Below are 15839 nucleotides of genomic sequence, written 5' to 3' on the forward strand. Positions count from 1 at the left end.
CTACACAGTTCGTGGCTGGGAGGTTGGAACCATCAATATCAAAAGTTTTATACTGTATTTTTGCTATTTATATTCCTGGCATGTTCCATGGATATCATTGTTATGCTACCATTAAATATCAACACGACGAAGAATCAATTCATATAGCGCAATATTGTTGGTGTAGTCGATCAACCTGCTATATCCAATGACTGCTGACGAGTAACTGGTTTTTAATGTATTTTGGAACTAGAGTGAAAATAAGTGTGATGCTTATGCTTGAAATACTGATTTCAAGAGACATTAGCTCTAGTAATTTGAGGCCAATAAGGCCTTTGATGAAAGTTGAGATATGGCGCCTCATTTTCCTTTAGTTCTGTATCATTCCCAAATTTTGAATTTATAGCATGGAAATTCCGAGCAGAATCCATTAGTATTTCCACGGTTCTATCTTCTAAGGTTAGCTCCCAGTCCTGGATCAAAATGCTTACTAGTAAAATACTCACTATGTGTTGAAGTTGTTATCAGCTTTTCTTGGTGTTTCTTTAGCTCATTGGAAAACAGCGGAGCTGAAGTATCAATCTCGTCATCTAATGCTCTTTTTCTTCCTATGTATGAGTTCATCTGCCTAATAACTAGTTTCCTTGAATAAATTCACTACCACAATGATGCTATAAAGAAACAAGACGCGTTTGATTGAGTCTATAATTTTAAAATGATTCCCGCGTTTGCTAAATGTACGGTGTGCGAACCACTACGATTATTCAGAATAAATCCAGTTTCAATCTGGGGATAATAACAATAGATTGTACAAGACCCTTCAATTCAAATAGCATTATACAAGAATAGGATTGTCAGAACTATCATGAAATCAAATGAAGAGGCCACAAAACTCATTCCTGATGTTAATGGAGAAGCTGGTAATGATTCCAATAGTTCAGTAGACGCTAGTCGCCATGAAAATAACAGCACTGATCAAGCCGCTGATACTTCAAGTATGATTAGTTTCAATGAAACTACGAACCTACAAGACTCTATCAACCCAAACAGATCTTTTTTATACATTATTTTATTAACTTTAATCATTGGTGGTCTTCAATTATCATGGTGCACAGAATTTACGGAAGGAACCCCATTTCTTTTGTCATTAGGTATATCTAAACATACCCTAGCTCTTGTTTGGATTGCTGGTCCATTGAGTGGATCTCTAGGTCAACCTATTATTGGGATATTCAGTGATAATTGTCAATATAGATATGGAAGGAGAAAACCATTCATAATCGGTGGCTGCTTAGCTACCTGTCTATCATTGTTGTACTTGAGTAATTCCGTGGATCTAATTAAATTGATTTCACCAGCACTCAATGAAGATGAAGTAAAAAGAAGAACAATTCCTTTTGCTGCTTTAGGTGTTTACTTATTGGATTTCTCAATTAGTGCCATTCAAGCTGCTGCTAGAGCTTTCATAGTTGATAATGTTGCCACTCACCAACAACAAATTGCGAATGCAATGGCTGCTATAATGATCGGTGGATTCAACATATTTGGATACATTTTGGGCTCCCTCAAACTTACTAAGTTTTTGTTTTTCCTTGGAAACACCCAATTCAAAGTTCTAGCAACTTTTGCAAGCTTGGTCTTAATTCTGACCACCACTATTTCTTTGTTGTTCGTTAAAGAAAGGGACCCTACACAAGACCTTGTCATCAAAGCTGAACGTAAAAAAAATAGAAAAAGGCTCCAAGAATTAGGGATTGAAAATCCTCAAACAATATCTGGGACCATTTTGTCGCTTTATAAGCAAACTAGCCATAGTATAACCAGACTTCCTCCTCAGGTGAAAATAGTCTGTTTGGCTGAATTTTTTGCTTGGATTGGATATTTTCCAATGTTATTTTACACAACAACTTACGTTGGTGAACTTTACAAGTTTGAGTTTTACAAGAATAGAGAACCAGGTTTGCCTCCGTTGACACCTCATGAACAGCAGGAACTACTGGATGAAAGCACTAGAAAAGGTGCACTGGCCCTTCTCTTACATTCCATTACATCTTTCGGTATTGACCTTCTTCTTCCGTTACTAGCCAGACCGAAAAACTCAACGGATGTTAACTTCAATAATGACCTAATGCCAACCGGTTATAATGGTGTTTCAAGATTTATCGAAGGTTTTAGAACTCGATATTGCAGCTGGTTAACTGTTAGAAGATCGTGGTATATTTCCCATATTATTTTCATAATGTGTACTATATCCACTTTTGTCGTAAGGTCTTCAAATGCTGCCATATTTTTATTTGCAATACTTGGTATTACTTGGGGGAACGCATTATGGGCACCTTTCGTTTTAATCTCAGAAGAAATTTCAAGAATAAAGGAAATTAAAACGAAGCTACATCAACACAAAATCAATCAATCACAGAGTGATGGTATTTCAGCTTCTGGTATAAACAAATCAGTTTCTCGCGAATACGAAGACTTGGAGCATGAGGCTGGTATAATATTAGGCATCCATAATTTCTTTGTTGCTGCACCCCAGGTTATCAGCTCGTTGTTCAGTAGTATATTATTCAAGCTCTTGTCTTCCAATGATTCAGCAAATCATGCTGTTTATGATGATAGCTTGGGTTGGGTTTTCAGATTTGGCGGATTAGCTACGGTCGGTGCCTTAATTTTCAGTATCAAAGTTAGAACAGATGAACAGCTTCACGAGGAAGAATCAAGAATATTTACAGAAGACGCATAATTTTACTGGTTTGAAGCTCTTCCCCCTAATATTAGTCTTACTAATAACTAATAACCTAATTGACCAAATGTCCACAAGGAATAACTATAGCTCTCATAATTTCACGAATGTTCAACATTAATCTTTTGGTATATGTTAGTTATGTAGTTTTGTAGATAACAACAGGTCCTTGGGAAATTATTTCCGAAAACTAATCGCTTGACTTTTCCCACGCTAGTACAATACATGTTAGAGGAAGCACGGTAATAATAAACGAATCAATGTCCGTCCTCAACTTTGGACCCCAATAAGATATTTAAAGACTCTAAAAGTTGGATTCTTCAAAAAGACTCACAAGCTTTCAAAAATCATCAAGAATCACTGAAGATGAGTACAAATACATTGCTACATGTTCGTGCAAGCTTGAACAGATGTGCATTTGTAGCACCTAGATATGGAGCTCAAAACAGATCTATCAGAAGATCTGTTGCTCAATTAGCTGGTGTTAAGGTTCCACCAATTAAAAATGAAGCTGTTAAACCATTTGGTAAGACCGACACTGTGGATTGGGATTTGTTGAGAGCTTCAATTTTAAAATTCACTGATAATGGATCCTTGGATATTCCACTAGTTATTAATGGTGAAAGAATTTATGGTAAAGGTACCCAAAGAGCCGTTGTTCCACAAATCAACCCTGCAAAAACATCTCAAGAACTAGCAAATATCACACAAGCTTCTAAAGAAGATATTGAAGCTGCTATCTCTGCTGCCAAAAGTGCCAAACAAAAGTGGCTTTCAACCCCATTTGTCGACAGAGCAGCTATCTTTTTAAAAGCAGCTGATCTTATTAGCACTAAATACCGTTATGACATGTTAGCTGCAACTATTTTGGGCCAAGGAAAAAATGTTTATCAAGCTGAAATCGACGCTGTTGCGGAATTGATTGATTTCTTCAAGTTCAATGTCAAATATGCTCAAGAACTATACGAAACACAACCTGCTGAAACTAGTGCTGGTATTTGGAATAGGGCAGAATATAGACCTTTGGAAGGTTTTGTCTATGCTGTCACTCCATTCAACTTTACTGCAATTGCCGCTAATCTTGTCGGTGCACCTGCTCTTGTAGGTAACACTGTTGTTTGGAAACCATCAAAGACTGCTGCTTTATCAAATTATTTACTATTGACAATCTTAGAAGAAGCTGGTTTACCTAAAGGTGTTGTTAATTTTGTTCCAGGTGAACCAAATTTAGTTACTGATGTTGTTTTAAATGATTCTGAATTTTCTGCATTGCATTTCACTGGTTCAACTAGAGTTTTCAAGGACTTATATAAGAAAATCTCTGATAACGTTGCTCTTGATAAATATAAAGATTTCCCAAGAATTGTTGGTGAAACTGGTGGTAAAAATTTTCATTTGGTCCATCCTTCTGCATCAGTTACACATTCAGCTTTATCCACATTACGTGGTGCTTTTGAATATCAAGGTCAAAAGTGTTCTGCCACTTCTAGATTATATGTCGCAAGCTCTGTTTGGGAAGATTTCAAAACCGTGTTAACTGAACATTTAAAAGAAATCCAACCTCTTAACACATCATCGTACGAAGGCTTAAGTGGATTCTATGGTCCTGTCATTCATGAACAAAGTTTTGACAAAGTTTCCTCAGCTATCGAATCTGCTAAAACTGATCCAGAATTGAAGATTGTTGCTGGTGGTAGATATGATAAATCTAAAGGTTTCTTTATTGAACCTACAGTTGTTGAAACCACAAACCCAAATCATCCTTTCTTAAAAAATGAATTTTTTGGTCCACTTTTAACCACTTATGTTTACAAAGATGCTGAATATGAATCAATAATCGAAAAAATTGATACAACTACTACTTATGGTTTAACTGGTTCAGTTTTTGCTAAAGACAGAGATGCTGTTAGATTAGCTGAAGAAAAATTGAGATATTCTGCTGGTAACTTTTACATTAACGATAAATCAACAGGTGCAGTTGTTGGGCAACAATGGTTCGGTGGGGCTAGAGCTAGTGGTACCAATGATAAAGCAGGTTCTGGTAATATTCTTTCAAGATTCGTTTCAATTAGAAATGTGAAAGAAAACTTTTACGAAATTTCAGATTATAAATATCCAAGTAACTATAATTAGTAAATAAGATTTTAATGAATGATTAATTGATGTTCAAACAAAACTTCGAGACTACTGTAGGTTTATTATACACAAGAACACAACTGCTGTCCCAGTCACCTCTCGACTCTCTGATTATTTGATCTATATTAACCGCGATGTATATCTACATATTGTTATGTAATCACGAAGCAGTCGTGGACGCCCAGCGGCGCGCCTGCTAAATTAACGAAACTGAAAACATCATGAAAATAACCACCATATAAAGAATCACAGAGAAAAACTGGTGATATTGATGGAAGTCTGCTAAACTAATATATTCTCATTGCCCTTTTCAGCTCTATAACAATGTCTGAATCAATCACCAGAATCACCTCAATGCTTGAATCAGCTAGGGATCTTACACTTGAAGCTGCTGCTGCTGCCTCTGCTAAACTTGCTGAAACACCAGACAGTGTAAGACCAAAGGAAGTCAGTGCATTGTTAAACTCTCGATATGATAGAGATGTGCTTAAAGGGTTGAAATATGTCATATCCTTGATATCTAGTGGTGAAGATGCTTCTAAGTACTTTACAGATGTCGTGAAGAACGTGACTTCAACAAACCTTAAAACTAGAAAACTGGTTTATACATACTTATTGAGATATGCTGACAAAGAGAATGATGTGGCACTCCTCTCAATAAACGCCATTCAAAAGTCATTGGGTGATACGAACGATCAAGTGAGAGCTTTAGCTATTAGAGTGATGTCGGAGATCAAAATCTCATCAATATATCCTATTGTTCAATTAGGAATCAAGAAATGTATTAATGATATCTCACCAAACGTCAGAAAAGCTGCCGCTTTATCATTAGCTAAAGTATATTATAATCACGGTGAAAGCTCGGTTGATGAGCTCACGGATCATTTAAAGAAATTGTTAAAGGACAAAGACTCAAAAGTATTGAGTTCGGCTATATTGGCCTTCAGAACCATTACTCCTGACAAATTCGAGCTTTTACATGGTCACTTCAGAAGGTTTTGCTCCATTTTTGGGAACTTGGATGAATGGGCACAAGTTTATTTGATTGAAATTTTCACAGATTATTGCAGACTGTACATTCCAAAACCAAAGATATACAATGGTGCCACCAACGAAAAAGAATTCATTGATCTCCCAGATAACTACAATGAAATTCCTTATCCAGTATATGATGTTGAATATGACTCTGACTTGAAATTATTCTTAGATTCTATAAAGTATCTTGTATACAGCTCCAATGAGGCTGTAATATTAGCTGTTGGTAGAGCATACTTTCACCTAACTCCACCAAAAACTTTCAAAGAGTCACAAATATCAGCTGCCTTTGTCAGGGCTCTACAAACAAGTACAAGTGAAATTCAAGTTTTTATACTTCAGAGCATATTATATATGGCTGCACATGATCCAACACTATTTGTCCAGTATGAAAAAAGATTTTATTTATTTCCTGGAGATCATTTCCTGACAGCACAGTTCAAGTTAAAAGTTTTATCAATTATTTGCAATGAAAACAATATAAGACAAATTACGAATGAGCTACAATATTATGTCTTAAATACAACAGATCCAAAAATTGCTGTTGAATCTGTGAAATCATTGGGCGCGTGCTCACATGTTAGTGACTATTGGAGTTCAAAGGCGTTGAAATGGCTGTTATCCCAAGTTCCTGTTCCTGGATATGAAAAATCTGTAACAGCTGAATTTTTGACGGTCATTAGATACCTTGTTCAGCAAAATCCTGAAAACAACGTCAAAGTGGTCATTAAACTAGCAAATTTTCTGGATGATATATCTCTTTTGGATTCAAACGCTAAGGAAAGTATCATTTGGCTTGTCGGTGAATTTGCTGGAATTGAGTCAAGAATTGGACCAGACGTTTTGAGAAAACTTGCAAAAACATTCGCTTTTGAACAAAAGCCAGTTAGACAACAGATTTTGCTACTATCAGCTAAATTATACTCGTATGATGTTGAAACTTACAAACTAGAGACTGGAGATCATGGTCTAGAAAACTATAGAAATGAAAATCGCATTGTTTGTAAACTTTTCAATCATATAATTAATTTGGCCAAATACGATGACGATTATGATGTGAGAGATAGATCAAGATTATTGAATTCTCTTTTGAGCTCCAGAGAAACACAGCTTGCAACTTTAATACTTCAAGCACCAAAACCTGTTCCAGTCGTTGCTCTCAGAAATACGAATGATAAAAATAATACTGCTGGATTCACTGATGATGATTGGGGTTATTTAGGGATCGAGGAAATGATTAAAAATTTCAATACTCTTCCAGAATGGTCTGCTGAAGGTGAAATACCTGAGAAATCTATCAGAGATGAAATAGATGTCAGCGTTGCACCAAAAAGCTTCTCGCAGCAAAGTGTCTCAAGCCGTCAAAACTTTATAAACTCAAAAAACGATATCACAAAACCGGCCAATAGAAAATTCAAGCTTCAAAGTTTGGATGATTTTTTTGCTGAAGATGATTTAAGGCTCGAGAATTTTCCAAGAAAAACAGTGATTGTGGAGGAAAGTGATACTAGTGATGAGGAAGAAGATGATGATGATGATGAAGAAGAAGAAGAAGATGATGATGATGACGGTGAAGATGAAGATGACGACGATGAAGGAAAAAAAGACGAAGATGAATTTGGTGAAGGCAGCTTTGAAGGTGAATCTGGAGAAAGTGAAGATGGTTCTAGTGATAGTACAGGCCAGTATGAAGAGGGTGACTACTTAAAAAAACCATTAATTTAATTATTTTGCATATCGAACATATATAAATTTATAGCACATACTCAAATATATCAATCTTGTAGTCTTCTTGTTCTATAAGTGGGTAGTAAGGAACCAATGAATCCAAGTTTTGAACATAAGCACTGTTATATATTTTCCAATAAGGCTTTCTCACTTTCCTTGCTGGGTGAAATAATCCATTCCAAGTGTAATTTAAAACAAGACCAGGACCAACAGCATTTCGTACACCTTCTATCCCGTCCAATATTCTGTTTATGACGTGAGGAGAGGTTTCAAAGATGTTGGGAATCAACAAATTTAAGAAATGAATGAATGCATCCTCTCTACCTAGACCGATACATCCAAGTGCGATATGTCTAACAACGCTTGCAGCTGTCTGTCTATGAACCTGATCCCTATCTGTTAAAGCATCTTCTAGCAGGGGAGTTATAGAGTAAATGTAATCATTAGAAATACTCCCAATGTATTCAAACATGAAAGTCATTGCTTTCAATACACCATTTTGAACATTAACTTCTGGTGTTCGGTATTCGTTCATTAGTGCTGGTAAAACAGTAAAGGGTGAGCATGTTTCAGCAACTATACCAATAGCAACAGCTGTACATACCCTAAGTTGACGCTCTTGAACTCTCAAATTATTCAACAATGTCACAAGAACCTCCTGTGGGCCAACAGCTTTAGCTATATACCCGAATGTATTATTGGCAGCCCTTCTTATTCCTTTTTTAGTGCTTTTCAACATATCTAATAGCTCAAAACAAATTCTCATCCATTCTTTCGGAGAAACATAATCGGCACCTCTATCAGCAATCCTACCGACCAAATCTATAGCATTTTCTTGGACCTTTTCGTGTCTGTTTCTTAAAATTGGAGTTAGCGACGGAAGTATTTGATTAACAGGTGGTTGCATTGATGATATACCCACAACTGTTGCAATGTTTTTTAAGGCACCCAACAGTGATCCCAAAACCTCAGGGTAAACCTCACCTAGAGATTCAAATAAGATCACAGATAATTTATTCAAAATGTCCTCTTCTCCACATGTCATGATAACAGGTGCTATTTGTGCAATAAAATCAGATGCCTGTTGACGTATCTCTGCAGATTTGTTTTTAAGCCTATGGAGTATTGTTGTAACTATGGGACCTATGAAAGGTTGACATCTCAATCCCAAAGAATTAACAACGGTGGAAAATCCTATTAATATCATGGAATCATTACCACTTTGTTCCTGAAATGCCACCAGTAAACCATCTATCAATAAAGACTCAGTTCTCTCCGAAAAACCTATTGATCCTAGGTTCAAAACAATTTTGTATATAGTTTCCACTGCCATTTTTCTGAAAGGTTCAGATTCGTCTTTCAATGCTACCAAAAGCCTTTCGACGATTTCACTGGCCCCCACCTTTTCAGAAAGAACAGCAGAAGTTTCAACAACAAGTCTGTATGATTGGCGATCCAGTGCCATCCTTCTAACCCAAAAATTATCGAAAAATGATGGTAACACACTTCTCTTCAAATAATTTGGCTGAACACCGTCTGTGGATGCGCATTGTTGAATAACTTTCAATACCACTTTTCTCATTTCGTCATCTGGAGACTTGAACTCACGTATTAAAATAAACATTATTTCCTTAGTGTAATAACTAGCATACTCAGGATCCATCAGAGGAATTATAAATCCAATACATTTTAGAAAAGCTGATAAGCTTCTTCCTCTGTGTCTTTTGATACCGTTCCATAAAGGCTCTAATATTGTCTCGAAGGATTCAATACCATAAGTAGCTGAAGCTTGGGCCAAAGCAGATAGAGCATTAGCAGAAGTTGTTCTAACCGAAAGCTGTTCGTCACTCAACCCTTTGGAAACACATTGTACTAGACCATTCAAGTGCGGAAGAACACCACATCCTGATATATTAGCTATTTGTTGGATTGTTCTCATACCAGTATGCCTTGCTTGCCATGATTTTTTTGAATGACAAACTGCTTTCAAAAAGGGAATCATAGCTGGTATTCCTAAAGCTCCAGCAACAACGGCCAACGACCTTGAAGTTATGTTTCTAATGTACTCATCACTATGATCAATATCAGGTCGCATAGTTGATATCATGTGGGAAAGTCCAGCTGCTTTTGAAAGGTTCGAAATTATCTCTTTACCTTCAGTCCTTGTAATGTATTCTTCATCAATAAGTAAAGGAGAAATCACCATCAATATTTTATGCGTATATGGACGAATCATATCATCAAGTTTGTAAAGTATTCTATCAACGACTTTTACAAGCAAGTGTCTCTCTTGATCATCTAAAGTTTTTTCTAGTAAAAGTGGTAATATTTGGTTGAAAAGGGCTTTAGCACCAAACGACCTTGCATTATCAGTTATCTGTCTTAATGCTACCTTTCGTACTGGTGGTGTTCCATTTTTCACTTTTAATAGAAGCCTCATAATTTTTCGTTCTTTCAACTCATCAAGAGAAAGCTCCGTTTCTGTTTTACCATCTAATAACTTACCAAAATAAACTTCATCCTGCTCCTTAAAGAATTGTAAATCTTTGACACCCGGTACTTCAGTAATTAGAGATTTGTTCATTGCCCTTACTGACACCTTATTCTCTTTAGGAATTTCATACACCTTAGAAGACTCTTGATTAATTTCCACAATTTTAGTAGAATCCGAGCTATCTATTGTTTGATTCCATCTCGATTTCTTCATTTGATCCTTTGACTCATTTGCTTCAGAATCACCAACATCCCACCTTCTTTTTTTTTGCTTGTACGAGGAGGTGTTTTGCTTCCATCATCCTCATGTGTGTCTTCATTTTGTTTCAAGACTATTGAATTTGTTTGTTCATTTCTTTCTTGTTCTCTTATCTTTAATAACTCTTCATCATTGATGTTTGGATCACGTTCTGGTGATAACTCTCTTTGATATCTTTGTTTATGATAAGAGCTCTCCCGCTCAAACTTAGAAAGTCTCTGTTGTTTATCTTTAAGTGGATCAATCTCTTCAATTTCTAAACCATCTTTTATTTCTTTGGGTACTGAATATTGACCAGCAAGATTATAAGATTGATCTTGTTGATCAGAAGACTTTCTAAAAACAAGTCTATTATCTCCTAAAAGTTTTCCTATTAGTTTATGTCCGGTAAGTCAAAATACAAATCTACTCACTAGACATTGTTGAAAGTAATTTGCTTTTGCTAAGTTATTCCTTGGAAAGTATCGCTTTAAAAAGGCAAATTCTATGCACATTATATAACATATAATTATTTTAATTTCTTCATGGTTTAAAATTATATAATATCCGAGGGCAGTTCCGAGGCTAAATAAATCTAACTCGCGATCGAGATGTTTATAATATTAACATTAATAACATCATTATTTATACGTTATTACGGGAACTGTGATAAATCAATCAATTCAACTATACTGAACTTTAACTGCTGAAATGAAAATTCAGCTGGAGGCATTACTAGGACTTCTAGCTCTTTCGCATTCGGTAGTCGCAGATGGTCCTGCAAGCAATCATTCACATTCAATCAACGAAGACGTGTTTGAAAATGCCACTGCTTATCCATATGAGGAAACCCTTGACATAACCCCATTACCTAGGAACAATTTGTTAATTTCATTCAACTTCAATATAGCCTCTGAATATATCAATGTCAGTGAGTCAAAATCACACCATCAATATAGAGCATTTCCAAGATCACTCGCCCCAATATTGGAAAGCACAGATACCAGAGAGTTACATCTTCGATTTGGACAAGGTTGGTGGGATTCTGAAGAATGGGGTCAGCTTCCCTATTCTGGTGAACATTCTGGGGGTGTTGGTGTTGAAGTCTGGTCCGTTATTGAAGCAGCAGGTCGTGAACAAAGCTTCGAAAAATGGACATCGTTGGTGAATTCGTTATCTGGATTATTTTGTGCTTCATTGAACTTCATTGATAGTTCCAAAACTACTTATCCTGTTCGTTCCTTCAAACCCGAGAACAATATAACTTTATTTGATGATAGAAATGAATTACACTTAATACGTGCAGCCCTAGCTTCAGAACCTGTTTGTACTGAAAACTTGACCCCCTTCGTTAAGTTTCTGCCAGGAAGAGGTAAGTCAGGTTTGTCATCATTACTAGATGGCCATAGAGTTTTTGAATCTGAGTGGCACAAAATGTCCATTGATATCGAAACACGATGTGATGGTGAGCTTTGTCGCTATGTTATGTCTCAGAAAATTGATGCTGTTATTGATATACCAAGAGCAATTAGAACCAAAAAGAACCCTATACCTAAGCCTGTTTCAGGAAATGAGCTTAATTGTGATCTTGATAAACCAAATGACGCTTTTGAATGCTTTCCATTAGGTGACTCAAACAAGTTGGATTTTACGTTGTCTGACTTATTGCATCGCTCTATTTTGGGTGGAAGCAAGTTTTCTGAAAAGCCTGCAAAAGTGTGTGCACATGTAACAGATAACTGGGACACTTATTTAAAGGTAGATGGAAATTACTTTGGAACACCTTCCAACTGTTTTGATGTTACTGGTGATGATGTTTATGACTTATATTTTCAGACAGGGGATAGTACTAATGTGCAATCCATCAAAGATGTGCCAATCTTTGTTTCAAGGTCATTGACTGGCTATGGTCAAGATAAAGGTGGCTCACGTACTGTCTTCAACAATCCACTCAATGAACCAGTTAGGCTTTTGTATTTTGAGTCACTACCATGGTTTATGAGGGTTTATTTACACACAGTGTCAGTATCAGGTGGTGGAGCAAATGAGTTAGTCAAATCTGTTTACTACTCTCCAGAGGTTGATCGTGAGAGACCTACACATATTGAATTTGAATTGATTATACCTGCTAACTCTACTATTGCGCTATCATATTCTTTTGACAAATCATTATTACTTTACTCTGAGTATCCCCCAGATGCCAATCATGGTTTTTCGGTGGAGCCTGGTGTTGTCAATGTTCTAGAACCTGTGAAATATTCACTGAGAACTTCATCGGCACTTTTGACTTTACCAACGCCTGATTTCAGTATGCCTTATAATGTGATCATTTTATCATCCACTATCATGGCACTGGCATTTGGTACTTTATTCAATTTGTTGGTTAAGCGTCTAGTTACAGAAGAGGAAGCAGATTTGGTTATTGAAGTTTCGGGTCCTAAAGCTGCTATTCAAAAACTTAAATCAAAGATATCTGTACTAAAAAAATCAAGCCCTTTGACATCTAAGGATTCTAATTAAATTTTATAGAATATACACGATGCTACTATATATGAATTAAAAGATACATGTAATATTTTATTTTTATTAGTTTAGCCCTGTTTCTATGTCTCTTATAATCCCAGATAGTATTGATCCATGTGCTTCTAGCCATCTTTCCAGAACTAGTCGCTGGTCTCTTAGTTTTTGTGTTATAGGAAAGTCTCCATGACTCCTCGAATTTATCAATAAATCAAACAATGGACTCCATAACTCATGATTCCAATATCTTTTGAAAGGAGATGCCAATTTGTATTTTCCATCTTTCTGTATGGTCTCTATAAAAGTACCAAAAAGCATTGTGTGAAGAATTCCTGCTATTCCAAAGTAATCTACCTCAAATGACCAAGACTCATCGTTTCTCATTTCTGGGCAATCCTGATTATCTGTTTTAATATTTGTTTTAAAGCGTGAATTAGGTGGAAACATAGTCATATCTATCGACCTTCCAAAATCAATGAGCTTAATCCCCTTTTTCGACCATCCATTTGACCCATTTTTATCATATTCACCGGTGCTTCCAGGATCTAATCGCAACATACAATTATCAGGTTTCAAATCACCGTGTAGAATTCCAACTTCGTGCATCTCTTCAATTAATTTCAATATTTCAACCGTGAGAAATATAACAAGAGCTTCATCGACATTTCTACCAGTCGCCTTGTATAAATTCACAACATCAAGAATAGTCCCTTGTTTCTCATATTCCATAATCAAGTAGCTCTCATCTTTAAACAAATGCACTTCATCGATTACAATTATTGAGTTGAGTACTTTGTGTCCAGCTAGTCTTTGTTCAAGTTGTTTGATAATATAAAACTCCCAAGCACTTGCTGGTTGTTGACCCTTTATAGCTTTGAATTCCCCATCCATACTTTCTGCTAAGTAAACTGAAGCAAAACCACCATGCCCTAATAACGAAACCATGTTATAATTACTTTTTGTGAAGTCTAAAAACAAATTTTTAAACTGTTTGTTGTTTGATGATAACTTTTTTAATGTATTACACATTTTCATATCTTTTTCATGATAATGGAAGCCCTTGTAGGATGATACATGAGGGTTCATTTCGAGGAGCCATTTTTCCTTGAATTCCTCATTGACAGGATCAAACATACCAATATCTTCATTGTGATTTACCCCGTAATAGTCTTCTTTATTACTTTGAGTCATGTTTTCTTCAATTTTCATATGAGGCACCTTTTCTGTCAAATCATTCAAATTGGGACGAGTCAATTGTTCAGTAAAATCGTCATAAACCAGCTGATGATCATTCTCCATTACACTTGTATCAGTCTCCACTGGTTTTTGATTGAACATTGAATACACTTCATCTTTTGCCTCTCTTGTGAACATAGTCATTGTTGGTGATGATGGTCTTATAACTGTATCCATTTTGTTATTCAAATGTATTGTAGCATCATTGCTTTTATCAAGAGTTTTGGGCTTCGTGTCCAACAACGAGACAGCTTGATCATCATAATTTCCATTGCTTTCTTTCAATGACTTCTTTGAACTTCCAATCTTTTTTGAGTATGTTCTCAATTGGAATAAAACTTCTTGTATGCTGCACTCTTCACTTTCCCTGTAAAGAAGATCGAAGTTCAGATCAACCTTTTCCGTCTTTCTTCCAGGATTTTCAATGAATTTAAACACTTTGCCAGCAGAATCATCACCACCACCATCCTGAAAGACGCTTATTTTATTCAAATGTTGTCTTTTTCTATTTGTTTGTTCTAAAGTTTCACCAACCCATGGTGTGGCTTCCAATTTATTTTCCTTGTTTCTAAAAGCAGCAGTCCCTAGTGTATCCCATCCTTTGGTTCTTGGTGCATCAACCTCTCCATTATTACCATGATCATTATCTCCATCATTGAATATCTCCAGTTTTCTCTTTTGAAGACGAGGGCCATCTTGAACTGAAAACAAAGATCCACCACTTTTCAGAGATAAGGCTGATCTAACTGGGAAGACTGGCGAATGTGGTTCATTATCCTGTAATGATACGCTATCGGTCCTCATTTTGAACTCATTATACCTTCTTTCAAGTCTAGCCAAAGGTCTAGCTTTGAAACGAACACCTTCCTCGTAAACTTTTCCCGCTTGAAATATTCTTTTATTTAATTCAAGATAATTTGCATATTCTTCATAATATAACGCCAAGTTTGTACCTATTTCCTTTCTAGCTAGATAAATGAAGATATCTCTGGGGTTTTCTGAATACTTAGCATAAGTCAGCCATACGTTCAAATACCTTGCATCATTTTTATAGAAGTCAAAATCTCTAAATTGTGAAGTACATCTCTCTAATACCTGAACTAGACCACTTTCAACCGAAGCACCTGAAGGATAATTTGTTCGTATCCAATGTATATAATCTAAGAATGGTTGTATAGGATCATCTAGTTCATCTATAGATTCTAGTTCTTTTTCAATTTTGAGTCTCTCTTCAAGTTGTTGTTTTTTCAGTTGATTATGAGGTATAGAAAATATTCCTTTCAATGATGATGCGGAGCGCCCCTCTTTAACTGGCTCTATATTCTCCTTTTGTTCCTCTATAGCATCAAAATTGATCACCTCCATAACAAAAATGTATCTTTACTGGACGATTATAATTGTCTAGTCTTCTTTAGACTTAGAATTGTATTATACTTTCCGATCTAGATAATTATTTATTTAATTGTGATCAGTACGCGATTTTTTGTTTACCTTTTTAATTTTGCTGGATTTACCGAAATTGGTTGCCCCAGTGATTACATTATACAATACACAAAACATTATAGACGTTATAATATGGTACATATATTTAAATTACAATTAGTTTAAATGATATAAATTGTATATATTTATATTTATATATTAAATTTATAATATATTACGTCCATGCAATATATAATTGTAAACTTAAATTATATATATTATATAGCATATAATAGCATTAATTTAAAT

The 15839-nt window shown here is 35.6% G+C and overlaps 6 protein-coding genes across 6 annotated transcripts; 4 read left to right on the forward strand and 2 right to left on the reverse strand.

Moving 5' to 3' along the window:
- Positions 1–844: 844 nt before the first annotated feature.
- Positions 845–2722, forward strand: BN7_4716 (putative sucrose transport protein SUC7; the record flags this gene model as incomplete). The annotated part of the gene is made up of 1 exon (XM_011274715.1): positions 845–2722. The coding sequence occupies one exon, from the start codon at positions 845–847 to the stop codon at positions 2720–2722; it is 1878 nt and encodes a 625-aa protein (XP_011273017.1).
- A 366-nt stretch (positions 2723–3088) lies between these two features.
- Positions 3089–4855, forward strand: PUT2 (1-pyrroline-5-carboxylate dehydrogenase; the record flags this gene model as incomplete). Its single annotated transcript, XM_011274716.1, has 1 exon — positions 3089–4855. The coding sequence occupies one exon, from the start codon at positions 3089–3091 to the stop codon at positions 4853–4855; it is 1767 nt and encodes a 588-aa protein (XP_011273018.1).
- A 327-nt stretch (positions 4856–5182) lies between these two features.
- On the forward strand, positions 5183–7618 carry APL6 (AP-3 complex subunit beta; the record flags this gene model as incomplete). Its single annotated transcript, XM_011274717.1, has 1 exon — positions 5183–7618. One exon carries the CDS (start codon positions 5183–5185, stop codon positions 7616–7618), a length of 2436 nt encoding a protein of 811 aa, XP_011273019.1.
- Positions 7619–7646: 28 nt separating this feature from the next.
- Positions 7647–10793, reverse strand: HSH155 (U2 snRNP complex subunit HSH155; the record flags this gene model as incomplete). The annotated part of the gene is made up of 3 exons (XM_011274718.1): positions 7647–10297; positions 10393–10721; positions 10783–10793. The coding sequence occupies 3 exons, from the start codon at positions 10791–10793 to the stop codon at positions 7647–7649; spliced, it is 2991 nt and encodes a 996-aa protein (XP_011273020.1).
- Positions 10794–11063: 270 nt separating this feature from the next.
- Positions 11064–12872, forward strand: GPI16 (GPI-anchor transamidase subunit GPI16; the record flags this gene model as incomplete). The annotated part of the gene is made up of 1 exon (XM_011274719.1): positions 11064–12872. The coding sequence occupies one exon, from the start codon at positions 11064–11066 to the stop codon at positions 12870–12872; it is 1809 nt and encodes a 602-aa protein (XP_011273021.1).
- Positions 12873–12938: 66 nt separating this feature from the next.
- On the reverse strand, positions 12939–15473 carry BUB1 (protein kinase BUB1; the record flags this gene model as incomplete). The annotated part of the gene is made up of 1 exon (XM_011274720.1): positions 12939–15473. The coding sequence occupies one exon, from the start codon at positions 15471–15473 to the stop codon at positions 12939–12941; it is 2535 nt and encodes an 844-aa protein (XP_011273022.1).
- Positions 15474–15839: the final 366 nt, after the last annotated feature.

This window comes from Wickerhamomyces ciferrii, contig 00180 (genome assembly GCF_000313485.1).
Source record: "Wickerhamomyces ciferrii WGS project CAIF00000000 data, strain NRRL Y-1031 F-60-10, contig 00180, whole genome shotgun sequence".
Classification (NCBI taxonomy): domain Eukaryota; kingdom Fungi; phylum Ascomycota; class Saccharomycetes; order Phaffomycetales; family Wickerhamomycetaceae; genus Hansenula; species Hansenula ciferrii.